This window comes from Populus nigra, chromosome 8 (assembly GCF_951802175.1).
Source record: "Populus nigra chromosome 8, ddPopNigr1.1, whole genome shotgun sequence".
Taxonomy (NCBI): domain Eukaryota; kingdom Viridiplantae; phylum Streptophyta; class Magnoliopsida; order Malpighiales; family Salicaceae; genus Populus; species Populus nigra.
Genome location: NC_084859.1, coordinates 11179051 through 11204824, shown reverse-complemented (window position 1 = coordinate 11204824; position 25774 = coordinate 11179051). Strand labels below are relative to the sequence as shown.

General features: G+C 34.1%; 3 protein-coding genes and 1 pseudogene across 4 annotated transcripts; 1 reads left to right on the top strand and 3 right to left on the bottom strand.

Moving 5' to 3' along the window:
- Positions 1 to 2610: 2610 nt before the first annotated feature.
- On the bottom strand, positions 2611 to 7890 carry LOC133702084 ((S)-ureidoglycine aminohydrolase). Its single transcript, XM_062126282.1, has 13 exons — positions 7623 to 7890; positions 7404 to 7538; positions 7115 to 7202; positions 6923 to 6999; positions 6378 to 6417; positions 6218 to 6284; positions 5666 to 5751; positions 5289 to 5370; positions 5035 to 5091; positions 4195 to 4233; positions 3705 to 3775; positions 3075 to 3128; positions 2611 to 2973 (listed from the first exon to the last, which is right to left on the bottom strand). The coding sequence occupies exons 1-13, from the start codon at positions 7672 to 7674 to the stop codon at positions 2904 to 2906; spliced, it is 918 nt and encodes a 305-aa protein (XP_061982266.1). The 5' UTR covers positions 7675 to 7890; the 3' UTR covers positions 2611 to 2903.
- Positions 7891 to 9344: 1454 nt separating this feature from the next.
- LOC133701937 (subtilisin-like protease SBT2.2) lies at positions 9345 to 10816 on the top strand (annotated as a pseudogene).
- Positions 10817 to 11544: 728 nt separating this feature from the next.
- Positions 11545 to 15561, bottom strand: LOC133700463 (light-harvesting complex-like protein 3 isotype 1, chloroplastic). Of its 2 annotated transcripts, XM_062124001.1 has the most exons (4): positions 14978 to 15561; positions 12136 to 12273; positions 11789 to 12041; positions 11545 to 11697 (listed from the first exon to the last, which is right to left on the bottom strand). In XM_062124001.1, the coding sequence occupies exons 1-3, from the start codon at positions 15363 to 15365 to the stop codon at positions 11791 to 11793; spliced, it is 777 nt and encodes a 258-aa protein (XP_061979985.1). In that variant the 5' UTR covers positions 15366 to 15561; the 3' UTR covers positions 11545 to 11697; positions 11789 to 11790. The 2 variants fall into 2 exon arrangements, with proteins under 2 accessions (XP_061979985.1, XP_061979983.1); XM_062123999.1 differs by having other exon boundaries at positions 11545 to 12041.
- Positions 15562 to 19591: 4030 nt separating this feature from the next.
- LOC133701056 (DNA repair protein RAD5B) lies at positions 19592 to 25731 on the bottom strand. Its single transcript, XM_062124834.1, has 18 exons — positions 25396 to 25731; positions 25034 to 25167; positions 24789 to 24924; positions 24607 to 24660; positions 24005 to 24145; positions 23753 to 23904; positions 23585 to 23675; positions 23170 to 23361; positions 22785 to 22928; positions 22476 to 22628; positions 22184 to 22251; positions 21907 to 22029; positions 21705 to 21804; positions 21496 to 21608; positions 20750 to 21401; positions 20564 to 20635; positions 20380 to 20478; positions 19592 to 19867 (listed from the first exon to the last, which is right to left on the bottom strand). Exons 1-18 carry the CDS (start codon positions 25660 to 25662, stop codon positions 19745 to 19747), a joined length of 2814 nt encoding a protein of 937 aa, XP_061980818.1. The 5' UTR covers positions 25663 to 25731; the 3' UTR covers positions 19592 to 19744.
- Positions 25732 to 25774: the final 43 nt, after the last annotated feature.

The window sequence follows — 25774 nt, the reverse complement described above, 5'->3', positions numbered from 1 at the left end:
TTCATTCAAATTAAAAACTGTCATAAAAAAAACTATATTGTTACCAAAAAATATATATTTATATTAGATTTATAATAAAATTTGTATGTGTCATGAAGAAATACATATGAATACCAATGATTAATTTGATTAATTATTATTATTATTATTATTATTATTATTAGACTGCAAAGCAATGATTGGTTAATTTCTCTTTATAAATATAATTAAACATGGTTTTACTTTAATTGGTGATTGATAAAATAAATGATGAGACTTGACTTTCCTCTGTTTAATTCCCTCTCCTTTGTACTGTGCTACTACATAGCATCTTTTCTAACCCTGAAATGAAATGAAATGTTCTAAAATAAAGCTAGCAAGCAAAAGGTGGATTGGAATCCTCGAATGAGATCTGATATATAATTGACTTCAAGAAAGAAATGAAATGTTCTACAACAAAGCTTACAAATAAATCTCTACAATTTTTTTTAGATTAAATTGAGTATCTAAGTTAGCTTGCATGTATTTCAATTAATTACACGGATTCTGAAATTAATAATCATGTAAACGTTCAATAATTCTAAAGTTTATAGAATTTGGACCAATAATCTCTAAAAACTAAATTTAAAATCTAATCATTTGAGCTATATCTTCTCAAAATTAAATCTTCATAAATTCATTTGATGTTATAATAACGGTTATATTAAAATACTTTTCGATGAAAAATATTTAAAACGGGGCATCCCACTCTGTAAGTTGAGAGTCCTAAAGAGGGGGGGAAAATGGAGAAATGAGTGGTGAAGGGAATGGGACGGTGGTGGTGCTATAAAATGCTACTCCATGAGTGTGCTAGTTCTCATTTCACCAATGGCGATTTCTTGGGTTTATTCCTAGGTGGTCTATCAAGTGCCATGTGGCAGCCTATGAACCAGTCCTTTTCTAAAATCTATGCCCATCATCATGTTGTTGGGGTGCGAGGATGCTGGCCTTTGAAAGGTTAAACACAACATTTGATGATAATCTTGATAAATTAGCTCAAATCAAAGTGATTCCAAGATTCCCTAATGGTGCTTAGCTACAGCATCCAATTGGCTTCTCGGCCACAAATTCTGGGACTAAATTAGCGATCTTGCTTCAATTAACGTGGCAATATCTGCATCTTAACTGTGGTATTAGGCTTCTAGTGCTGTTCCTCTTTCTGGAAGGAAGATAAGGATCTGCTATCTTGGTCACTAACGACAATTTTTTATATGTTTTTGCACAGTTCTAGACCCCCCGAATAATGCAAGAGAATTTCGAAAAGGCTGGTCAAGTCACATGATGAAAAAAAAAAAAAAGAAAAAAAAAATTGAGAGTGGTTTTTCTTGGCCCAGCAAACTGAGGAATCTGGGTTCCTATATCATCTTGTGATTATCGAAACATTTATCCAATGATCATATGGGATCATAAAGGTCAGAAGAATCTTCACATGTCCAGAGATGATTGGGTGCTAAACGATCTCCACTGGATTTATATTTTTGCCAAAGATCCCTCCATTGAAGGAGCTCCATGCGCCTCTTCACTCCACCGCGGATCCATCGTACAGTGCTAAGAAGGCGTTACTGATTGAGAAACTACGAGGTATTTCTTGCAGAGCTTGACAGTATTCAAAGTCTTCTACGGATAAATATTCAGCACCGACAGATAGAAGGCACTCACGCAAGTTTATACCACGAACATAGAAAAATGAGGGGAAATCACCTTTCATTAAAATAGAAATCGAGATGCTTCTCCCCAATTGACTATGTTTTATCAGATAGCAGAATTTTCAAGACCAGCATCGAGATATGTCTTGCTGTCTCAAAATCTTTGTCGCACAGACAACTAGTGGATTTGCCATCAGGTTTCTCATATACTGGCTAACACGTTCACGGTGCTTTTGTTTTGAGATAGTCGCCATCTCTCACTATGAATTCCAGACAACTTTTTGGTGGAATCATAACCGGGCTTTCTTAGATGTTAACTAGATTATATGCTTGTGCTACATTGCTTTCTTGTCGATTTTTTTTTAAAAATATAAATAAGATGTTACTATTTTTTTCTAGAATATAAAATATAAACTGTGAGAGGATGAAACTTGGTTCGTTTGAGAATCTAAATCTAAACCATTAGTAAAAATATATTTTTAAAAAAATTTAAAATAATATTTTTTTAAAAAAAATTATCAAGATAATAATATATTAAATTAACCCAGATTAATTTATTAAATCTACAACTTAGATCATTAAATTATAACAATCTCATAAAAAAAAAATTAAAACAAATTTGAATTCATATTTTTAATTAATAAAAGATAAAATTAAAAAAAATCTATTAAAAAATAACAAAAAATTCACAATCCGAGATAACTCCTTATAAAATAAGTTAAAAAACTTAATTTTCAATAAATTTAATATTAAATGATAAAAAAAATTAAAAAAAAAAACACTAAAACATTACCTATATTAATCTGCTAAGCTCATTACCCAAATTATAAGATTAGAAAACAAATTATAAAATTTAATTTTTAATTTTTAATAAATAAAATATTAGGAGATAAATTAAAATAATTAATAATATTTTGTGATACGATGCTACGTATAAACACCACCATTTTAGTTTTAGCTAATAATAATTTCCATCTTTGAAATTACAGGTGCATTCCCGCAATTCAGAATATTTTGTTTTTCTTAAACAGGACAGAGCAGCGACTTTTTTACCAAATACGATCTACAAGTTCAATTCCTTCCATCACGATTCCATTCACTACATGAAAATGACCATCATTCAGCTAAATGATGTTTACAGGCTTTAAAAGGCCGATCTTTGCTTCAGAAATTAGTAAATATATCCTTGCTAGAATTAGGTCTCAATGAAACCAAAGGACGGCTTTTCACTGCGTCTGATTACAATGGATTCCTATTCACGTCTTTGTACAGCAAATATCGTGAACGGGTCTTACCAAGTGCAGCGTACCTGAAAAGGTAGCAAAATATATCATTGTGTATCAGATTTGGGTTCGCAGGAGGAATAAAAATTCGTGCTTGCAGGGAGAAAGAAGGCTATATTTTTCTCACCATTGGGGTACAAATGGGGCCATCCAAATGGCATCCCCAGATTGAACTGGGTACCTGTAATAAAACAAAGTATATTGTTAAGCTACAAGAACAAATTTTTTGAGAAGTTGCAGAAAACAGACTAGCGGGAACAACCGAACCGCATATGCAAGCATAAACCAATGAGTTAAAGAAATGTTTCAACAAAAGAAGTTCCAGAAGCACTGAGAACCCACTTAAAGCTTGAGTGTATTGTTAAAGATGCATGCACAGTCACGCATATACTTACCAACAAAGGAGCTTCCCAGCTGAAAACAAAATATCATATATTGAATATAAATCTCAGATTTTTCTTTTTCCTTTTTCCCTTTCTCTTCCTTTTCTTTTATCTTTTTTCTTATTGTTTTTTTTTACGTAGACAAAAGGTCCACATCTTTTGACTAATACATTTGAAGCAGTTTATAAAAATGTTCTATGGAAAAGCTTCATAGCATTGGAAACAGGACTTTTAAAGTGCTTTAGAATGTTAATAAAATTCAGAATCTATCATATAGGCATTTAAATAGAAGCATTAACACCAAATGGTTCTGGGGATTGTTTAAGAATGGCATTAATTATCTGAGAATCACAACTCTTGATTAAAATTCTTACCAGCTATCACCCAAACGATAAATACCCTGTCCCTCTAATAGCAGCAAACCATGCTGATTATAATGCACCTCCTACAAAGCAAACATGCAAGTGAGAAAAACGAGGAACATTATTCAAAATTCACATCACAAATTCAAGGGATATCAGCCAGAAGAAGCTGATAAGTTCCTTCTGTATGTCAGCCAGCCAAAATTTCACATAACAACTGAGCACATGTGGTTAGAGAAACATGACACTTCAAAGATTATTGCATCATGAAGATGAACAGGCAGTTCATTTTAAATTATTTCCCTAAAATAAGTTCCTTCTGTATGTCAGCATTTGACTGGACCTCAGACTTCTTGAAAACTGGTATTCACGTTCTTTGGATTTTTAGGCCCTCTAAAGAATTCAATCAGTACAGTGGTGAAACAATATAACAAACAACACTTACAACCTAAGATCTTGAAACAAATTATGGAGTTTCAATTGCCAAACAAGGAAAGCATACCTTCACATTAAGGAATTCTCCAGGTTGAAAATCCATTATCTGCACACAGGGAATCATACCAACCAAGAATCCAGCTTATTAGAAAGAACACAACAATTCAGAAGTTTGTCAGGTCAGAAATGTTTATGATCCAATATTTCATCAATACTACCATAGAAGTTTCCTACATGATGTGAGAAAAGGAACCTGCACATGGCAAGTGATTATATGCATGGAATTCAGAACTCTTGAATTGAAACCATAGGATTGGGAGTTTCTAACAATTTCAGAACAACATTCCAGTACTGCACCATAATCCTAAATTTCTTGTCAAGATATTGTACAGTGCAATATTTGAAGCATCGAGATATTGAAGATCCTACCCTCCTGGCCCTTTTAACTCTGCAACCGACAACTTGTGTGATGTTTAAAGCATTAAACTAATTCTGTAAGGACTTCTTGCATCCAAATCTTTTGACAAGGTGAAATGTGCGGCAAATAAATAGCTCATTCTATCATCAATCCACATTCTCATTGCTTCCAATCAATTGTGATTCATGTGTGCAAATATTGCTGGGAAGCATGCAAATGATATGTAGAGGTGCTGATCAAAACAGCTACTCAACCAAACAGGTTCATTAATCAAAGTTACTGTGTGCAGAGATATCTGAGTGTATAATTTCCAAAAATTGCTTATAAGTGCACACAAATTTTGTCCAATTCCAAACCCTACCTATGAAAGCAATCTAAACTAATCTGTGAAAAAGTGCATCTCAGAAAGATAAGTTCCTCGGCATTTTTTCAAAATTTTAACCTACTAAAGTATGAAGATCGAAGGCTAGGAAGCAAATTAAGGCTTACATGGATATTGAAGTCATATGGCAATGATGGAGGCAGAAGCTTTCTGAGTTCAAAAACCTGTCAAGAAGTATAGAGTGAGCAATATTGTCGCATGTGCACATGACTAACCAAAATTTAATAAAATAATAACGGCACAATATGCTCAGGACGAGTAATAAGTATATCTATATTTATTGTTTGCTAAAGAAAAACACATTTGTGTGTCATAAAATCCAAGTACCTTACAACAATAAGAAACAAAAATTGAAAGGTACCTCGCCTGGAGTTTCAAGAAGTGGCTGCTGGTCTGTTGAACCAACAATTTGCTTAGTAAAATGATTTTCAAGAGGAGAATACCTAACAGGACAAGAAACCCTTTTAGTAAACATAATTATTAAGGACAATATAGTAACTAGACTGCACTAGCAAGAAAATACTAAACTTAATGAAAGACATCTTTTTGACAAGCCTGATCAAACAGATATCTAAATAATAAGCCCTGCACCAACTTTCCCAGTCTTATTAATGTCTGGATATTATGAACTTAGATGCCACCATAAAGATGCTTAAAGCAGAATAAAATTTAAATAAAGCAATAGCGAAGGTGAGACAGCTGTGCATTCAGTCGATCACACTTCAAGAAGAAACGAACCTGCGTTCAAAGACAACTAGAGTAGCTGATGCATCACACTCCAGAGAATGTTTGGAATTTGGGGCTAGATAAGCATATGAATCCACCTATAAAACAAAAGGTATAACATCAAAATTTTGAAGCCAGCATAAACAAATCAGATACGGATTCCCTTTCTCTAATCTGTACATGTGTGAGTGGTTGAGCTTTCAAAAACATGGTACCAAGTATCTTGGGTTACAAAAGCATGATTCAAAAAGGAAACCAAATGTCTAAAATTTGCCTTTTGATTTTAAACCTGCCTTTCATCAACACTACCAAAAATCTAAATCATGGTTGAGCTCTTAAAGCAAATAGATACACGAGTGTGTGTGTGTGTGGGGGGGGGGGGGGGGGGTTGGGTTTTTAAATAATTGGTTCTGAGTGCCAGGGATTTTAAAACCACGGTTTTAGAAAAGGAAATCAATTGTCTAAATCTGCCTTTCAATTTCAAACTTGTTTTTTGTCAACTCTACCAAAATTCCACACGCATTCCTAATTTCCATACGCCCTAAATTCATAAATCACACTTGCCATCATTTGGTGGTGGGCACCAGATGCATTAGTCAGAGTTGCAGAGCCCTGAACCACGAACAAGAACCTAATGATTTAGGAAGTATGGGTTAGCCAGGATTGTAATCAGATCAACTCCTTGATAATAGAAATTCATTAAAAAAAAAAAAACTATCCTCGCCTCTCTACATCATTTGGAGGGAGTCCAGACTTTGAATTTTCTGCACATGTTAGAGCTTATGTCAGCAAGCAAGCAAGCCAAATTAGTGGAAAAGCATAATAAGCTGCATCAGATTTTTCACATGAAAGTCACATAGAAGAATGATTCATACATGTACTATACGTAAGAGGGAAGTGGGTTCACATCACACGCTGAAGAGAGTCCACAGATTTCAAGGCTTCTAAATAGTAAGAACAAGAAGTGCCTCAACTATACCCATGTAGGGTGGCGTGCACTTTCAAGAGGAAGAAAAACTCAGCCAAATCAAATAAATGCAATTGCACAAATCCTACAGGATTAGAGTTTCTGATTTTTATGTTTTTATGAGAACAGAGTTCTGCAAAAATCTAAAGATGATAGCCAATTTCAACAAAGAAGGAAGGTATGCAGCTGAAGCCAATATCAAGGTTGGGCAACAACATTCAAGAAACTATGTGCATAAAGATAGAACTTGAACACAATCCGGTAAAATGCAATGATAGTCAGTGAGAAAGGAGGGAGCACACCTTGCATCTTTACTAAGTACATCACAAAGTGGGAACCCATAGCTGGCGTAATTAGATATGCCCCCAATGTATTTGTCCTGTCATGTATAAATTTGAATGACTCACTAAACCACCACCCAACATGTGGTAAGACATGATTTCTTCATATAAATCAATCAATCCAAAAAAACAAAGCAAAGATGAAAGTAGTACCATCCTGGTAAAGGACTGAATACATGACTTTCTGGTGTTATCAAAGCATGGTCTCCTTTATAAACACTACGTGTGAAACCTGGCAAGTCTGGATAACCATAACCAAAAACTTCAGCTAACTATACTTCTGATTTCTTTTTTAATTACAAATAAAATTAATTTATGACTTATTTCGCTCATATTTTTGTTTATTTGCAATTGATTCAACGAATTACATGCATTTCTATTTAAATAGGATAGAATTAAAAAATGAAGATTGAGAGAGGAGAGAATAAACTGACCGACCGACCTTGAAGGTGAGAAGGAGAGAGCGTTGGATTAGTGACTTTCCAATATAGAGGTTTGGAGGAGGAGGAGGAGGCCGTTTCGGTTTCAAATACTGAAGGAGCAGAACAGAATAATCCTCCGCCATCATCACTCAAAGCTACATTCAAAAAATCTGAAAACAAACTCAAATCATGATGAGTTAAATAAATCAATAATAAAAAAAAAAACAGATGTACTGTACTTGATGATAGAGAGAGTAGGAGGAGGAGAGACGGTAGCGATGAAGTTAGCATATTTTTGTTCCGGCCTGTTAAATGAGCGAGTGTAGAAAAAAACCCAACTAGGAGAATCTGTGTAGCAGGAGGTTCAGTCTGAGCCTGAAGCGAGTAGTGGACTGACAAGAGTCGTGTCGAAGGACCACTGCCCAGTGACAGGGAGTGGAATCCGCTGTGGAAAAATATTGGTGACTGCTGACTAGGCGAGAGAGAGACTGGATCTGACGTCTGAACTCTCAAGTGTTATAAGCGGCTGTTGCTGATTATTTAGCCACTCGTTGAATCTTCTATTATTATTTATTTATTTATTTAATAAAAATAACAAAATCATTATATTAACATTGTTTTTTTTAATCTTACTCTTTAACCAAAACAATTGTTATTCATAATTTTTTTTTATTAAGTTGTACACTTTGTCATTAATTTTTTTTTCTAGATTTGAATGATTTATTAAAAGAAGAGCTTCGTAATTTTTTTAATAAATTTAATTTAATTTCATGACTTAAATGGCTAGTTTAACAAATTGACCTCGATTGATACAAGTTTTTTTTTATAGGGTTTTCTAATTGATTTTTTTAATCCTTTTAAATTTTTTAAAATTAGGTTAGATGGAAATTAAACTTTGTAATTTTTTTCAATTTACTTTTTGTGATTTAAGTTAAGAGTTTTACAGGTTAACTCAAGTTGATTCTATTCGTTTTTAATTGGGTTCATAATTTTTTTTAATTTACTTTTTATGGAGTTATCCCGATCTCATGATCCAAGTTGTAGATTAGCAAGTTGATATAGGTTGACTCGATTTATTTTTTGAATCCTTATATAATTTCACTTTTAACAACTCAATCTCTTTTTTTTTTTTCAGTTTCTTCCTTTCATATTAAGTTTCATGGATTTTGTTTTTTTTTTTAATTTTAATATTCAATATTAGATATATTTGAAACGAAACTTTATTAGTTTTTATTCTATTTTTATAAAGTTATTTAGGTCACACAATTCAAATTATAGATTTAAAATATTAGCCTTTTTAATTTATTTTTTAATTTAATATTTAATATAGTTCAGATAAAAATTAGATTTTATAATTTTTTATAATTTTCTTTTTATTACACCTCTCCATCGGGCATCTAGCGTTCCATCAGGTCCTTCTGCCTTCCTCAATGTACTAGAAACGGAGCTTTTATTTGCTACAAAAGCTGGAGTTTTTGTTGTTCAAGCTGCTGGAAATGGCGGCCCTTTCTTTTAGTCCTTGGGTTACAAGTGTAGCTTCCTCCATCATCGATCGCAAGTACGATAACACCATCATTCTTGGGAATTGACGAAGCTTCTCTCGCACTGGCCTTGCCCGTACGTCATATTCCAACTTTCACTGCCCTTGTTTATTGATCATGCAAGTGCGAACAAATAAGATGGTGTGGCTTTGTTTTCATTTCAGCTTTTCGTTCATCCATTCTTGAAATCAATGCTATACACCGCTCAAATTGGAGTAATTATTAGATTATAAAAAAAATTTGCAGCTCCAAGTACAGCAGGAGTTAATTATGTCTTACCGAATAGCTGCAGCAGCTGATATTCTCATAAGAACACCAACAGTGTTCTAGAAGTTGAGAGCTGTCAACATCAAGAACAGCATTGGTTCGAAACATGTTGATTATCTGCACTTGTAACCTTGACTCCGAATATTACAGAATATGGGGGCTGCAGGTTTTATAACCACAATGGATCCTGACATTGGTTCTGAGCAAGTCAAGGGAACCACAATCACCATGCAAGTCCCTGCCATTATCCTGAGCAACATGCAATCTTCCAGAGTATGGCAAACTATCATTCAATAAGATATAATTACTATACATGTAATCATTTTGAATGCGTAGCTCTGCACTTATCCTCTTTTTTACCCACACCGAATGCGTAGTATTCCCACGGGATCGATAAGTGATAGTACTTCACATTGATCTCATTTATTCCTATAATGCTTATTAAATTTCCTGGATTTATGGACGCCTGATGAAATGGCATTTATCCATACGTCTACAGGCTTTGTGGGAGTATTATAGCTCAAATACTATCAGAGCAGCAGTGGACAAGCTGTGGGATTTGCTGCAAGGGCAAGAATATTGGACGGAAGGAAAGCATTCTTTGCTCGGCAGGCACCAATTTTTGCATCTTATTCATCTAGAGGTCCCAATGTGAACAATGCACTTTTGCAAAGTGCTGATGTCCTCAAACCAAATGTCACGGCTTCAGGATCCTCCATCTGGGCTGCTTGGACCCCCGACAGCGAAGGAGATCCTAATTCTATCAAGGGAACGGACACAGTTTTAAAGTTGTTTGATGGGTAACCAGCATCACTTATGCCCTCTAAATTATCGGATGACTGGTCTCGATATCAGAATGCAAGACTTGGTATCTTCATCTCACCCGGCATTATTTGCGGAAGCAATGCCATTTTAAGCCCCTTAAGTTTGCAAATAGACACTGTAAAGTACTTTCAAGTGCATCATCTACTTCAATAGCAAGATGATGATGTTGGTATATCTCCGGGAAGAAAGTAGCTAAATCTATGCTATCAGTCTTCTTGGTTTTACTTTTTAAAGCATTCATGCTACCATTCTTGCAGGGCAAAACTTTGCACTTGTATCCGGTACTGGCATGGCTGCTCCTCACATAGCTGGTGTGGCGGCTTTAATCAAGCAAAAACACCATAGGTTGAGTCCTGCAGCTATCACATCAGCAATGATGACAGCAGCCAACATTTGACCATTCTGGCTTTCCCATTTTAGCACAACTAGGTAACCAACTAGCTCCTGCTACTCCGTTCGATTTTGGTGATGGATCCATAAATCCGGCTCTCGACCCAAGAGATCATATTCAATTCTTATTTTGAAAAATATGGCCGGTTTCTTTGTGCTGTTCCAGGTGTTGATGAAGGTTCTGTAAGATGAGCAGTAGGAACTGATTGTCCAACAAAGAAAGGTGATTCGACGTATTACAAACGTCAGTAGCAGGAAGTTTATAGAGTGACTGTGAGGCAACCATCAGGTGTAAACGTTACTGTCTCCCCTAAGTTTTTATGATAAATTCCAATGCTTCCAAGCATCTTAGGATTGTGTTGACAGCAAATAAAGGCAACGAGAACTTACCATTTTGTATGCCATGGTGATTCTGGCAGGCAGGAGAATTAATGTTTTTCTTTGTTTTGGGGAGAGAAATGAAGACATGCATGTCTTTATAAAATATGTAGTATAATTTTTGCATGCTTGCTTGAATGAGCAGGGCATAAAAATAGTGGTAGATGAGAACCGGCCAATTTGTAAAGGGAGTTTTATACCGAGAGTCACTGCAGGGTTTCATTTATCGTGGCGTTTGGATTTTACAAATTAAGTGTTTGATAAAAAGCCTAAAAGCAATGAAATACTAATTATCAAGATTACTTCTTTTAAAAAATTTAGCAAAGTTATAATATTAATTTGATAATAAAATTATCATATTAGTATTACAATGGCTTTCTAATCATTAAATAAAAAATAAAAGCAATTCTGTAAAATATAATCAAATAGTTTTCTCAAAGACAATGAGAGAGTGAAAATACAATCAAACATTAAAAGCATTTTTGTGATTCTCCCTTGAAAACAATAGTGAACTAAGCAATTAAAGAATAAGATGGATGATATTAATTAAAATCTTAAGAAAATATCAAAAGTTCTTTTCAAAAAACAAAAATAAATCATTGTTGAGCCTAGCAAGCGATCTAAAAGCCTGGGCGTGCCTAAGCCAAACACAATCTGAATCTTATGTTGATTGTGTAGTTTGAATGTTTCTGTTTCTGTTTTTATTAATTTAGCTGATCTTATATTACTTGCGTGCAAAGAGGGAATTTGAGACGTGTGATTTGTGAAAACATTTGATATTTTCCAACAGGCAGTAAACAATTGGTAAATGAAACTGCCAACCAACCCTCCTAGGACTATTATTTGTTATCATGCAATCCACTACCATTCAGGAAAACAGCAACAGTGCTGTGCATATGAACTCCGAGGAAACCTATATTACAATGAAAATTTCGCTCTTATCAAGGATACTACAATAGCACAGGAGAAATTAGAACACGAAGCAAAGTTTGAATTTTCCTTACAGCTAATCATCTTTGGGGCTGGTGGATTTCTCATCCTGCCAGGTTGCTTGCCATTGCTTGTCATAGAAGGTTGTCTCCTCCAGCAACTTTTTTATGGTTTCTAAATCCTCATTCTTCCGTATTAGAAGCACTCCTACCACAGCTACAAACAGTAGAGTTTTGCAGAAGAAGTTGCTCATCTGATCAACCAGACCAACACCAGTCAAGCTATCAACCAGGTAAGCCATGAAAAACCCAATCATTGCAGCACGGCCTGCATAGAATACATGAAGCCACATTAAATAGTTTCTCGTGAGCCAGAGGGGCTGTTTCCTCGTGAACATTCGAAGAAAACAATCTTAACAAACCATTGAGAAGTTCTGCTTCCGGCAGATGGAATCTTTTCATCCATGTCCACCATGGTATTATTGAGGTATCAAAAACAACAGGGTCGTTGTTGCTTGATGATTCTGGGTTACACTGGAGCCATTTCCTCCTCCTAGCCTCTGAAAAGATTAACAAAGCATGTAAATATATGCTGAGTAATACCATCAAGAGTTGCTAGAGATTGGATGTCAAGGAAATAATTACACAAATCAACTAACTACTTCAGGGCTAACATGTACCTAGAACAGAAAAGATATCGCTTCATTGATATACAGACATGAACTCTGAACAGAATAGATTCTACAATACAAATCATGTTATGGCATCCGCAATAATATATTACCTTTATACTGACTGGAAAGATTGGTTGAAGATGAATAATGAATAGACTTCTACAACGTTACAACGTTCAATACAGACATGAACTCCAACATAAATCAAATCTTTTAGCACATGTTAGCGACTGCCTCACATATCATAAATATAATATTCCCAACATCGAGGAAAAAGAACCACGAAAACAATAGTTATGCTAGTCTGCATCAGTAAAAATAATAAAAGCAGTTCCAAATGCAAACCAACAATTCTTTATAAATTTGGTATCCTTAAGCACATCTTTCGTATATTTTGTGTATGATGCCACATTCCTCTCTGTACAGAGGGATCTCATTTAAGTAGCAAAGCTCGTGCAATCAATACAATGATGGTGGCAGCGCACTCTTTCTTCACATAGCATGCGAATTCATATCACAAACCCGGGACATAACAATAAGATGCACACTGGTTCCGCACACCCATTATTCCAAGCTGTTGGATGAGTGGTTCCTATCTGGAGTTTGGACCCATTCATCCAGCAGCTCGCAGAATTTGGTCAAGTTTGGACCCTCTATGTGATCTGTCAGTCACAAGATTTAATTTTTACAAGATTATTGGTGGCACACAACACTCAATATAGGTCAGATCAATCTTTTTTTTAACGTAAAAATAGAATATCTAAACATTACTAAAGTGTTTTATAATAATAAAAATTTAATCATAAACTCAAAATATAATAGATATTAAAAGATATTTAAAAAAAAAACAATATTGATACAACGTCATATTAGATGATATTTGTTTTTAAATATTGAGTCAACAACATATTAGATCAACTTGAGTTAACCTTTCAAATCTCTTGATCATAGTCATGAGAACATAATAACTTTATAGAAACCAAATCAAAATAAATTATGAAAGTCAATTTATAATCAATCTAAAATTGAAGGAAGAAATTGAAAAAAAAATTGAATTAAAAAAAAAAACCCAAAAAACTACACGGGTCAACCCGAAATAACTTGTCACGCTAGCAACTCAAAAAATGAGATTAAGATAAGCCCGTGAAAAGAAAATAAAAATAAAAATATGAGGCCCAATTTTCAACCAACCCAATTTTTAAAAATGAAATCGAAAAAATTAAATTAAAAAAAAAAGATAAAAAAATAACCCAAATCAACTTGAGCTAACATGTTAAACCCGCGACTTGAATCATGAGACCATGATAACTTCATAAAAAACAAATTTAAAAAATTTAAAAAACTCAATTTCCAACATATCAATGTTTAAAGATGAAATCGAAAAAGAAAAAACTAAAGCCATAAGACTAGGATAACTCAGCAAAAAACAAATTGAAAAAATTACGAAACTCAATTCCCAAACAACCTTATATTGAAGGGTGAAATTGAAAAAAAAAACAATTAAAAAAAATAAATTGAGGTTTAACTGTCAAACTCACGATATGGGTTATGAGATCATGATAATTGATAGGAAGAAAATTAAAAAAAAAAAACTAAGAAGCTTAATTGAAAAATATTCAATTAAAAAAGAAAAAAATAAATAGGATCAACTCGGGTTAACCAGTCAAACCCGTAACTTGGGTAATGATATCAAGATAACCTCATAAAAAGAAAATTAAAAAAAACTATGATGCCTAATTTTCAACCAGCATAATATCAAAGGATGAAATAAAAAAGTCAATTATAAAAAGCAACCCCAAAAAATGACCCGAGTCAATCCAAGATAAATCATAAGTTATAAGATCAAGATAAATTCATTGAAAATAATCGAAAAAAATACAAAAACTATAATTATAATAGATCAAATATTGAAGGTTGATATTGATAAAAATAAATAAAAAAATCCATGAAACTGATATATAACCCAAAAAGAAAAGATATAACTCTCAAAACAAGCAATATTGAAAGATAAAATCAAAATCCAAACTAAAACAATTGGGTTTACAAAGGGTGAAATTAAAAATAAAAAAAAAAAACAAAACACTATTCTAGAAACAACAGTGCGGCACTTCCATTTTTTTTCCTTCTAAACATAAATTCACAAATACAGCCACTAAGATGGTCATAACTTCTGCTAAGAGAAAATTTGCCTTAATTACCTAGTCCATGTCTCGCCTAACAAATCCAATGGCAGATCAAACATTTATAGAACCATCTGTAAAACCATTGGATTTTCAGTTTTACACAATTGACTCTATTCAGCTGCAAATGATGTTAAATTTTTCTCCAAAGGAAACAAATTCTACAAAAACATGCAGAGAAAAGGAGAGCAATTCAGAATATCATTTGAAACTACAACACACACACCCTTTGTTTTTCCTTAATTGCATGAGAACTAAGTGGCTAAAAGGAAAAACAAAAACTCAATTAAGAAACAAAATTGCAGCACTAAGAATCCACAAACCAATCCATGCAAACAAGAAACTGGATATTAATCATGAAGCAGATAATCACTCAAACTAGAATCCAAAACCCAATAAAAAAATCTCACCGGCATCGATAACAGCATCCCAATCGGTTTTCCCATCTTTCTGAAACTGCTTCAAGTCCCAAGTCCCTGAAATCCACCTGGGGTCCCCAAATTTACTCACTTCAACCTTCTCCTCTCCCCCAGCAGCCACAGCTCCATTAGAGCTATTTTCAGCCACAGGAACTGAATCAGAAGACTCTGGTGTCTTCTGCTCCAATTTTGGTTCCTCTACAGTAGCAGCGGAGGCTGAAACTCCAGCTCCTCCATTGTCTGTAGAGGCCTTGGGAATGGATAGGAGAAAAGGACGGTTCGTGGGTCCGAGAGAGAGTGTCGATTTGTAGGTGAAATGGGGTTTGGAAGGTGGAAAGCGAGTTAGTGGCGGAGAGAACAAAGACATTGATATGGACATTGTTTTCTTGGTTAATGGAGCTTGCGCTTGAGCTTGTGTTTGTTTGTGTCAGTTTGGATCTAGTTATCCTCAACCTTACAAGTTACAAAATACATACAAATGAAAATGGGGTTTTTGTAATTTAGGTTTCTTCTCATCATATAGGCTGAATCACAGGAGAGATAGTGTTTTCTAAACGAAGCCAAGTATAGGTGTTAAGCAGAACCTTATAAGATAAAGAAAGAAGTCGCTACTATTTCTAAATATAAATTTAATACTAAACTTACTTAGTTTTTCAATATTCAAACAAAAAAATAAGATTTTAAAAGATCATTTCATCATATTCAAAAGTAACAATAATAATGATGAGATATCACCACTTGAAGATACTAGCAATAAGGATGTAGAATATTTGTTTAAAAGGAATCATTGATTATTCAGCATCCATTAAATATTCAAATTAAAAAGATGATTTGGAAAGCAAATACGATATGTTATATATTTGTAATAAGATATGTAATATGATTATTAATAGTAGAAGTTATGCTAATGTTGCTAGTATTATTCTTATTAGAAATTTAAATCTGAACACTATTAAACATTATAGACCATACATAAAATATCATGATAAAATTTTATATGGTGTGGTGCCCATGCATGTGAGTCTCTTGTTATTGAAAAGGTTATGGCAATTTGATAGTAAAGTATTACATGATGGGTTTAAAAATAAATATTTTATTTTTGTAAAAAATAGAAAAATCATCATTCTTGTATCATTATCACCGAACTAGTATTATTATCACCAAAACAGGTTTATAAAGCCCAATTGAAAGGGAAAGGGAAAGGGAAAGTGAGGCTAAGAGGAGTGAAAATAATAAAAAGGTTGTAAGCTTAAAGAAGATAGAAAATAAGGTAAGTTATAAGAGAAAAATAAAGAAATATATGAGTTTTTATGCAAAATTAAATGAGATCAAAAGTTTTTTTTATCCTAACCAACCAATGATTGTACTTTTATGCAAAGAGATTTTTCTTAACACTAATGAACTTAATCCTTGTCTCCCTAGTATTGTTGTTTATTATTATTATTATTATAGGAGTTCAAAGATGTATTTCCCGAAAAGTTTCCTATTTGTTTGTCACTTATAAGGGGAATCGAATATCAAATCAATCTCGTACTTGGCACTACTTTTCCTAACCGACTAGCCAATCAAAGTAAGACAAAGAGTTCAAAAACAAGTTGTGGAGTTAAAGAGGTACATAAGGGAAAACATGAATCTATGTGTTGTTTCGATGTTACTTGTGATTAAAAATGATGGAACTTGAAGAATATATGTTAATTATTGTGTTGTCAACAATACTACAATAAAGTATAAACATTTCATTTCTATGCCTAGTGATGTGTTAAAATGCATAGTATTTGTGGTTTTACAAAGATTGATTTAAAGAGTGGATATCTTCATATTAGATAAAAGAAAAGGATGAATGAAAAGTGCCTTTAAAACTAAGTATGGACTTTATGAATGGTTGGTGATGCCATTTGAACTTACTAATGTACCTAATATTTTTATGAGATTGATGAATAATGTTTTGAGTGCATTTATTAGCTTATTCATTGTTAAGTACTTTTAATGATATCTTAGTTTATAACAAAAGCTTGGATGAGCATTTGCATTGTGTAGTTAGTGTTTTAAGAAAGGAAATGTTATTTTCTAATATAAAAAAATATACTTTTTTGCAAAGAAAAAATTGTATTTTTTAGTTATATTGTAAGTGTAAAAGGTATCAAAATGAATGAGGAAAAAGTTAAAGTTATCCAAAAATAGCTCATGCCTAAGTCAATAACTAAGGTAAGAAGTTTTCATGGTTTGACAAGTTTATATAGGAGGTTTGTTAAGGATTTTAGCACACTAGTTATATATACCACTCACTGAAATTGTTAAAAAGTCAATTGATTTTAAATAGGGTATTGAACAAGATAAAACATTTAATCTTCTTAAAGAAAGGTGAAGTTCAACACCTTTTTAGCATTAGCTGACTTTTCTAAAGCTTTTAAAATTAAGTGTGATGTCTCGACAATAGGTGTTGGGGTTGTTTTAATACTAGAGAAATGGTTGATTTCTTATTTTAGCGAAAAGCTTAATGGTATAACATTGAACTACCCTACTTATAACAAGAAGCTTTATGCATTAATGAAGACTTTGGAGACTCGGCGGAACTACTTATGGAAAAAAAAATTATGATCCATTCAAATAACAAGTTGCTGAAATACTTGAATAGACAAGATAAGTTGAATCAATGACATGCCAAGTGGATGGACTTTATTAAGACCTTTTTGTATGTGATTAAATACAAAATAAGGTAATAAAAATATAGTGGTTGATCCACTATTTAGAAGATATGCTCTTTTTTCTATTATAAATGTGAAATTGCTGGGATTTGACTATGTGAAAAAATAGTATGCCAATGATAATGATTTCACTAATATGTATGTTGCTTGTGAAAAGTAAGCATTTTGAAAGTTTTATAGACTTAATGGTTATTTGTTTGAATAGAATAAATTATGAGTGTCTGCTAGTTATATGTGTGACTTATTTGTTCTTAAAGCTCGTGGGGGTGGTTTAATATGGGTATTTTAGTGTTAAAAAGACCTTAGATGTTTTGCATGAACACTTTTATTAGCTTAGGATGAAACGTGATGTGCAAAAAATATGTGATAAATGCTTTACATGTAAACAAGTTAAATCTAAAGTCTTATTGTTTCTTTTTTGCATGTACTTAAGAAACTTTGGATATATATTTATATGGACTTTGTTTTAGAGTTACGTATGTTAAAAAAAGGGTTGAGATTTTATATTTGTAGTTGTAGATGAGTTTTCTAAGATAACACATTTCTTACTATGTTATAAAATTAATAATGAGACCAACATAACTAATTTATTTTAAGGAGAGGATAAATGATGCAGATCAACTTACAACATCAAGGAATCCACTAGAGGTGCTAAGTTGATTAATTATAAGGTTAAGGGTTGGTAAGCTCAAAGAGGCACTTAATGAGCTAATTTATAATATTTAGACCAAGACAAATTTTAAATCATCTACTTGTGATGATAATCAACTTAATTAATTTAATAATCAACTTAATTAATTTAATTCATATAAAAAAAGGGGTTGATCTATTGGCTTGAATATTTTAGCAATTTAAGCTTCTAAACAGAGAGGTGGAAACTTTTCCTATGCTACAATGATGTTTTGGAAGCTTGGAGTTTTCATACCATGCAAGGAATCCTTATTTTTTATGGACAAATAGGTGGTAGAAAATAGGGGAATTAATTGTTTCCTTATTTATTTAGAAACTTAAAATCAGCATCAACTATTATAATGATTCCTAGAGTCTCAAGGATACAAGAGTTGGTAACAAGGTTTTTTAAGCAAATAAGAGATTCAGCTTTTGTATTTTCTAGTTCATTACACGTGGCATTAGTATTTTAAACATAAGACTTGGGTTTTTGTTTAAATTTAATGTTTGGGACTTTACTTCACATGTTTTAGGTTATATTTAAATTAGTTTAATGCTAGCCATTAGGATCAAGTTTATTTTAACTCTTTAAATACTTTTTTTGTAAGGGTTTATTTTTTTTTTTTTAATTTTGAAATGCATTGACTTTGTTGCATATTATGTGTGCTTCTACAAAGATTTCTCATGCCTATTAGTTCTTTATTAAACTAACTGAAACTCATCTCTTTGTCGTGTTTTATCTTATACTTCTACTTTAGTATTCCTTACAATAATTGAGTTGAGGTCTTCATTTGATGTTTTGATTAAGGTAATCATTGTGTCAAGTTCATTATCCTTAAATATAATTTTAGCTGTGTGGATTCAAGAGTTATGTTAGCATTATTTGTAAAATTTGAAAGTTGTTTTGTTGAAAACAATTAAATCGATTTTCATTGGTTATAGAACTCGAGGGAAGGGAGAGAAGGAAAGGCCTTTTTTATTTCTAATTTTTTTCCGTTGTCTTTTCTGTGCCTAAAATATAGAAGAAATTCATGTGTTATGAGAGGATAAATTAATTTTCAAAATCTTCGTTTTATTTCCCATGCCCTTGCAGTGCAAAAACATCACAGAAGAAAATTCTTGGAGACACCAGTACAATACTGCATGAGCTTGTGTATATATTTGCAGGCTGGCAAAACGTTCTGAAATTGAAGAACACAATTATGCATGTGTTCCTGTGCGTAGAGAGAGGTTATGAAATGATGGATAAATCATAAATGCCATAATTTACAAAAATGGGCCCTCACAGAACTCTATACATGAAGACACCCTAAGTGCATATGTTTTCAACATATTCTGATGCAGAATGGCTTTAAATTAATGATGACAACGTAGAAGCTGTAATTTATCTAAAGAGCATTTTGAGTTCCTCAATCCTAGCGGACCTGACCTCCTCGTCGGTGAGAGCACCGGCAATCATTCTCTGCTTCTTTGCCTGAACTTGCTGCAGGCGTTCCTCAACTGTGCTCTGTCACATTGGTCGATGGCGAAACATTTGATTAGCAGCAAAGAAAGTGGAAAAGACTAGAATTTATGAGCAGAGGCAAGATGAAACTTGATAATACTCGTTAATGGACCTTTTTGCCAATCGAACTCCTGGCTACTTCAATTAAATGGTTGCCAAAGTTCGTAAGGTACTTGTTAATGAACCATGCTTCAAGAAACAACTCGAAAGGTGCCGCCTCTGTCAGGAGCTTAAGAATCACTGAGAGATTTTTTTTTTGGCTGTTCCAAGGCTTGAGCCTAATCCTCTTCAACTAGGTTCAGATCACCCACTTTTCCCCATGGTTTTTTTTTTTTTTTTTCTGTATAATGCTTGGCCTAGATTACTTTGGTTCCTAAACTAAACTATAGATGAGTGTATCTTCATCAATCCGGCAAAATATAAATTAAACTAAATCACATTTCTGATCCAAATCTTCACATATTCCAACTAGAAATTTGACGAGAACCCAAAGAAAATCCAGAGTATAATCTAACCTCAACAATGAATCTTCTAACAGAAACTGTTCGCTTCTGTCCTATCCGATGGATTCTCATTATTGCTTGCTCCTCGACTGCAGGATTCCACCATGGATCCTACATATTTTAAAATAACAGATTTTTAAGATAAAGGTGGGAAACTCTTTCCTTTATGAAAAGAAATTAAGATATGAAAATGTACCATTAAGAAAACATTTGAGGCTGCAGTAAGATTCAGGCCTACGCCACCAGCTTTTAAAGACATCAATAATACCTGAGATTTAGGTATGATGATAATTGGTTAAGAAAACTATTAAACCATCGAGAACTGCAAAGACATCAAATTCCGGAAGGTAATTAACTACCACAGGCACTTGAAACTGCTTACCATTTTTTCCCTGGTTTCATTGAACTCCTTCAAAGTCCTCTCTCTCTGCTTCTGTGCAAGTTTTCCATCAAACCTTAAGAACCCAATTCCTCTCCTTTTCAGTGGGATCTCTAAAAGATCCAAAAATGAAGTCCACTGGCTAAAAACAATGCTCTTTTCACCAAAGCCTGACCTATGGATATGTTCCAAGCATTCCAGAAGCTTGGAAACCTTTGAAGACTCCTTCCAGTCATTCTCAACATCAACCTGGAACTTACCCTCTGTTGGGCATGCTATCAGGTCATTTGCTTTCAGTGAAGTTCGACAGATTGGGCATATCCCTGATATTGGTGTTTGCCAGCAAGAGATGAGACATTCCCTGCACATCCTATGTACACATGGTGTGAGCACGGGGTCATCTGCAGACTCCATGCATATGGGACACTCGGTATTTTCACCCCTCCGGATGCCCTCAACAACCTCTTCAATGTATGCTGGAGTAGGTGTTGATTGCCTTATGGTGGCAGAACTAGCATGGCGGATGGCCTCAACAACCTCTTTAATGCATGCTTCGGTGGCAGCTGACTGCCTTGGAGTGGAAAAATTAGAATTTGTTTCCACAAACCTTCTTGCATACTTGTTCAATTCCTCATATCGTTGGATATCTGCTCGACTGCACGTTCACCATTTATAAACAAAGAAACAAAAACAGAAAATTCGCTTTCTTTTTAACAAATAAAGGAAAATATCTTCAATTCTAGTCCCACCTCATAACAAGAAATGGGTGGTTGCAACACTGCCTCAGTCGTAGTAGCAGCTCAAGGACAGATGCATAGTTGTGCAGAACCTTGCCCTGAGCAACAAACTCATCAAACTGGACCTGTTCAGATTTAAAAAAACACTCAGTTGAACTCTGTTTCCATCATATATTCAATATAATTCATCCTAATGGAAGGTGACAATAACTAACACTTACTTTTGATCTTCTAAAAAGGGCATCATAAAAATCACGTTCAGCTTCCGATTGTTCACACTTGATTATTTGAATGTCAGTTGGAGGAAGAACAAGTATGGGCCTAAATCAAATGCATCAAACAACAGAATGATGAAAAAGGGTTTTGCTGCGGTAAAAAATAATAATAACAATAAGAAGAAAGGTTGAAAGACCAAGTGTTCACCTTCCCTCCTTATCCTTTGTATCCTTGGTCCTTCTCAACATTAACGGCCTCAAAATAACCTTGATCAACTTCAAGGCTCTAGGGTCTCCATTTTCATGCGGTCTTTGAATTAATTTGTTCCACCTATTCCAAAGTCAGACCGTATTATGGACAAAGACATGAAACTAATCCCAGAATAAATGCCTGAGTAAATGATTAAAGTGCAGTCTAGGTGAAATTTAGAATCTTATTATTTTTTTACACCAATCAGCAAGGGGCAATGAGCGTGCAGTCCTACCATGGCCAGTTGCACCAAGGCTCAACATGCAAGAAGCACAGAAGGCTGTACAGATCTTCCAAGGTGTTCTGTAACAATAGATGAAGAGAGAATTTGTTAATTGCTCAAGCAATGGGCATCCACTTTCTCGATATCTAGTACACCAAAACCACGATAAATTGTTGAAAAAGAGAGTACTTCTCAGAAGTAGCTACTTAGAAAGGATAACATAAAGCAAGAGGAAAAACATATTGTACTTCTGTGCATCAGCATTTTCAGAGAAAAATGTGCATTAATGAATAAGAAAACAGACCTGAATAGGTGTCCCAGTAAGACACCATTTGCAATATGACGACAATGAAAATGTAGCCTTAGCAGCTAAGGTCTTCCAGGACTTGATGGTATGAGCTTCATCTAGCACCACCCTATGCCACTCAACCCTATTAAAAATGCTGTTCTCCATATCCTGTATCAGATCAAAAGTAGTTTGAAGTTGGGAGAGAAACTACTAGAACAATTACTAAAAGAAAGATGAAATAACTTGTAAAACTACAGCTTAATAATTTAAATCTCTTGATATCCATATGAAATTGATTAATAAATGAAAGAAGTATGTTCTTACATGCTTGTAAGCTTCAGTTAGGACGCCATATGTTGTCAAGACCACATCATATCCAGATATAATCCTGGGGTTATTTGTTTTGTACCCGCCATAGTGAACAAAAATGGAAATGCTTCCTGGCTCTGAATGGGTTTCAAGCTCATCCTGGCATACAAGACCAAATAAGATGTAGAACAAAAGACATAAAAGAATAACAGTATCTCTACAATGTCATATTCAAAGCATCTATCAATTAATTGAATTATTATAAGGAATTATTTTTCTCCTTAGACGTTGTGACACCATAGTTCGAAACATTCTATCTTGTAATCAGAGACTAGAAAAGAGCCAGGGATATTATACATGATTCTATTCATTATCTGACAACATGAGGGAAGAGAATAACCTTCCACTGGCCTAGCAAAGCCATGGGGCAGATAATAAGAGTGCCACCCTTTGCTTTAGGCATGGTATTTGTGCGGGGATCTTCTATTCTGTTTACTCTTTCTTTGCAGTCAGAGCTTCCTTTGCCTGGTCTTGCTAGTATAAGAGCAATTGTCATCACTGTCTTTCCAAGTCCCATTGCATCAGCTAGTATCTACAGAGGCACTTATCAAGTCAGACAACAACACCACCTCCCCTCAAGAAAATGCACATGTAATGTGTCGGCCACGAGCAAATGAAAGGGAAAATGGGAAGAGTAAACAAGTGGAATCTCAACAATATAATTATCAAGCAAGAAAAAAAAACAATTGTTAGCACAATAATATGAGGCCAAGGCATATTGATCTGAAAATGAGCTGGACAGTTTAGAAACATACTCCCCCTTTTGTCATCTGTGATGCAGTTGGAAATTGAGTAGTGGCTTCCCCAGAAAATATGTTTAAATAAATGCTTGGCGATGAAGCCCTCCTGCATCAAGCATGCTTGGTCAAGTTTCATAATGTTAGCATGTGGAGCATACACTTCATTTGTTTGAAACTACGTACTTGTCCGATATGCGATAAGCTGCCCAACATGGATTAAGAGTTTCTGCTGCTTTCTCAGCTTTATTTCCCTTCTCTGATTCAGCCATCCAATAGAGAGCTTGTTTCTGATATGGTTTCAAATTACAGGTTAGGGTCCATGGAGGCTCCATCTCCTGCACAACTAAAAGAGAATGATTAGGGAAAGATGCTAAAGATGAGATTCGGAGCTATATATTCCCTTGATCCTGGAAATAAGAGATTTAAAGCTTTTACCTCCAAGTCATATGTATCTACAGCACCAACAAGTTTATTCAAAGATGACTCAGAGAAAGCTTGTTCATCCTTCTCTTGATCCTGCTGGCATCCTGATCCCCTTTTTACTACATGCAACATAACGGCATCTTCCTCTGGATCCTGTTTTTATCAACAATTTAAGTATTCGCACTAAAATGAATGCACTTATAATTTGTCCATTTGCTTTAAATAGTTCAGATGCTGGAAACAACATTACTTACAGCTCCATGTTATGAGATAAATTCAGTCATTTCAATACGATTTAACAGATTTACAGTAGTTCTTTTTGTAAAAATTGGAATGTTAGAAGCAACTTCCATATGCACTATCAAATTCAAGATGTCAAATGCAGTTGCACGAAGGTTTCAACCATACGGGGCAATACAATGGTAAGGCCAGATGCACTAAATTTTATCCAAGGTACAAAAATGTGATCTTTAAATGCCAGCTCTTGACATGGCATTTAATTAATCAATAATAATAACCAAAAATTAGATTCATAAGGTACATTTACATTCACAAGAGCAAGTGGAATATAACAAAACAACTCCATTGTTGGACAAAAGCATAGGCATACATACTTCATAGTTGAGGGGTCGCTTTCGAGAGTCAAGTTCTGCAGGACTAAATTCAGCCTGGTTGAACAAGGACAAAAGGTCAAGAATAAAAAGCAAAAGTCACTTAAAAGACTCCAAGAAAATCATAAACTGGTATATAATAGTTAGAATTTAACATTAGAAAGGAAAATAAAAATTAATGATACCTTCTGATATGGTTTCATGTCCAGTAACTTGAACAAAGTAGCAAGGGGGTGAACTGTAGGATCAATGTGTGGAGGAGCATCTAGCCTCCATGTTGAAATACACAACTCAGTGAATATCGATTGGTGAACATAGAAACTGGCAAACAAATTAACATAGGTACTATGAAAAATCAACCAATCAAGTCAAAATCATTGCCAAACAGATCCAAACTGAAACAATAAGAGGAAAAAAAACAGAATTTTACCTCACATACAACACAACATCCTGCAACATTTGAAGGTTCTCTGGTGCAGCTACACATCGTCCACGAACTTTAACCTTGCCAGAACTCACAAGTGGAACAACACCTTTTCCCCACTCCATCGGAAGCCTGCCAATCTAAGCAAAAAAAAAAAAACAATCAAGTGATTCGCAATCCTTGAAAATGAAAAAAACCCATGTTCAGAAATATATTCAAATAAACAAAGAATAAACAATCAACTTATAGCTCGTAAGTACTCTTGCACAGTTATAATACATGATAAATAAATAAATAAAGTTAAATCTTTTTTGATATTTCAAAAAATCTAAGACTCCAATAAAGAAACTAATAGCAATAAAACTGACCTCTCCAAATCTTTTAGTAGAGAATCGAATAATGCCCTGTCTATGATACTTGGAGCCAAAACTAGAGAAACCAAAATGGACAATTTCATTGTCCACCAATTTCCTTCCTTTAGTAGTTGATGAAGCGGTAATAAGAGAGCCACCAACCAAGTACCAATCTTTCTCTTCTGAGAAATCACCGGTTTCCACTTCAACAACATTCTCATCAGCCAATTCTTTTCTGACATGGGTTTGGACCCGAATCCCGGTGCCTGTTCGCGTTCTCATTTAATAGTTGCTTGCTTCTGCGTCGTAGCGATTGATCCGTAAACATCGAAGATTTTCTTCGTGTTTTTGTTTTATTGAGGGGGGGGGGGTATATTTGTAGGGGGGACTTTTT

What these genes read in the sequence shown, in the direction of transcription:
- LOC133702084 (XM_062126282.1), bottom strand. Translation starts at nt 7,674, where the DNA reads ATGCTAACTTCATCGCTACCGTCTCTCCTCCTCCTACTCTCTCTATCA. An exon ending in CCTACTCTCTCTATCATCAA is followed by an intron (nt 7,539 to 7,622) that starts GTACAGTACATC and finishes TTTTGAATGTAG; the next exon opens with CTTTGAGTGATGATGGCGGA. An exon ending in CTCTCCTTCTCACCTTCAAG is followed by an intron (nt 7,203 to 7,403) that starts GTCGGTCGGTCA and finishes ATGGTTATCCAG; the next exon opens with ACTTGCCAGGTTTCACACGT.
- LOC133700463 (XM_062123999.1), bottom strand. Translation starts at nt 15,365, where the DNA reads ATGTCCATATCAATGTCTTTGTTCTCTCCGCCACTAACTCGCTTTCCA. An exon ending in GGATGCTGTTATCGATGCCG is followed by an intron (nt 12,274 to 14,977) that starts GTGAGATTTTTT and finishes TAATCTTTTCAG; the next exon opens with AGGCTAGGAGGAGGAAATGG. An exon ending in GGAAGCAGAACTTCTCAATG is followed by an intron (nt 12,042 to 12,135) that starts GTTTGTTAAGAT and finishes TATTCTATGCAG; the next exon opens with GCCGTGCTGCAATGATTGGG.
- LOC133701056 (XM_062124834.1), bottom strand. Translation starts at nt 25,662, where the DNA reads ATGAGAACGCGAACAGGCACCGGGATTCGGGTCCAAACCCATGTCAGA. An exon ending in TAGATACATATGACTTGGAG is followed by an intron (nt 23,905 to 24,004) that starts GTAAAAGCTTTA and finishes TTAGTTGTGCAG; the next exon opens with GAGATGGAGCCTCCATGGAC. An exon ending in CACAGATGACAAAAGGGGGA is followed by an intron (nt 23,362 to 23,584) that starts GTATGTTTCTAA and finishes GTGCCTCTGTAG; the next exon opens with ATACTAGCTGATGCAATGGG.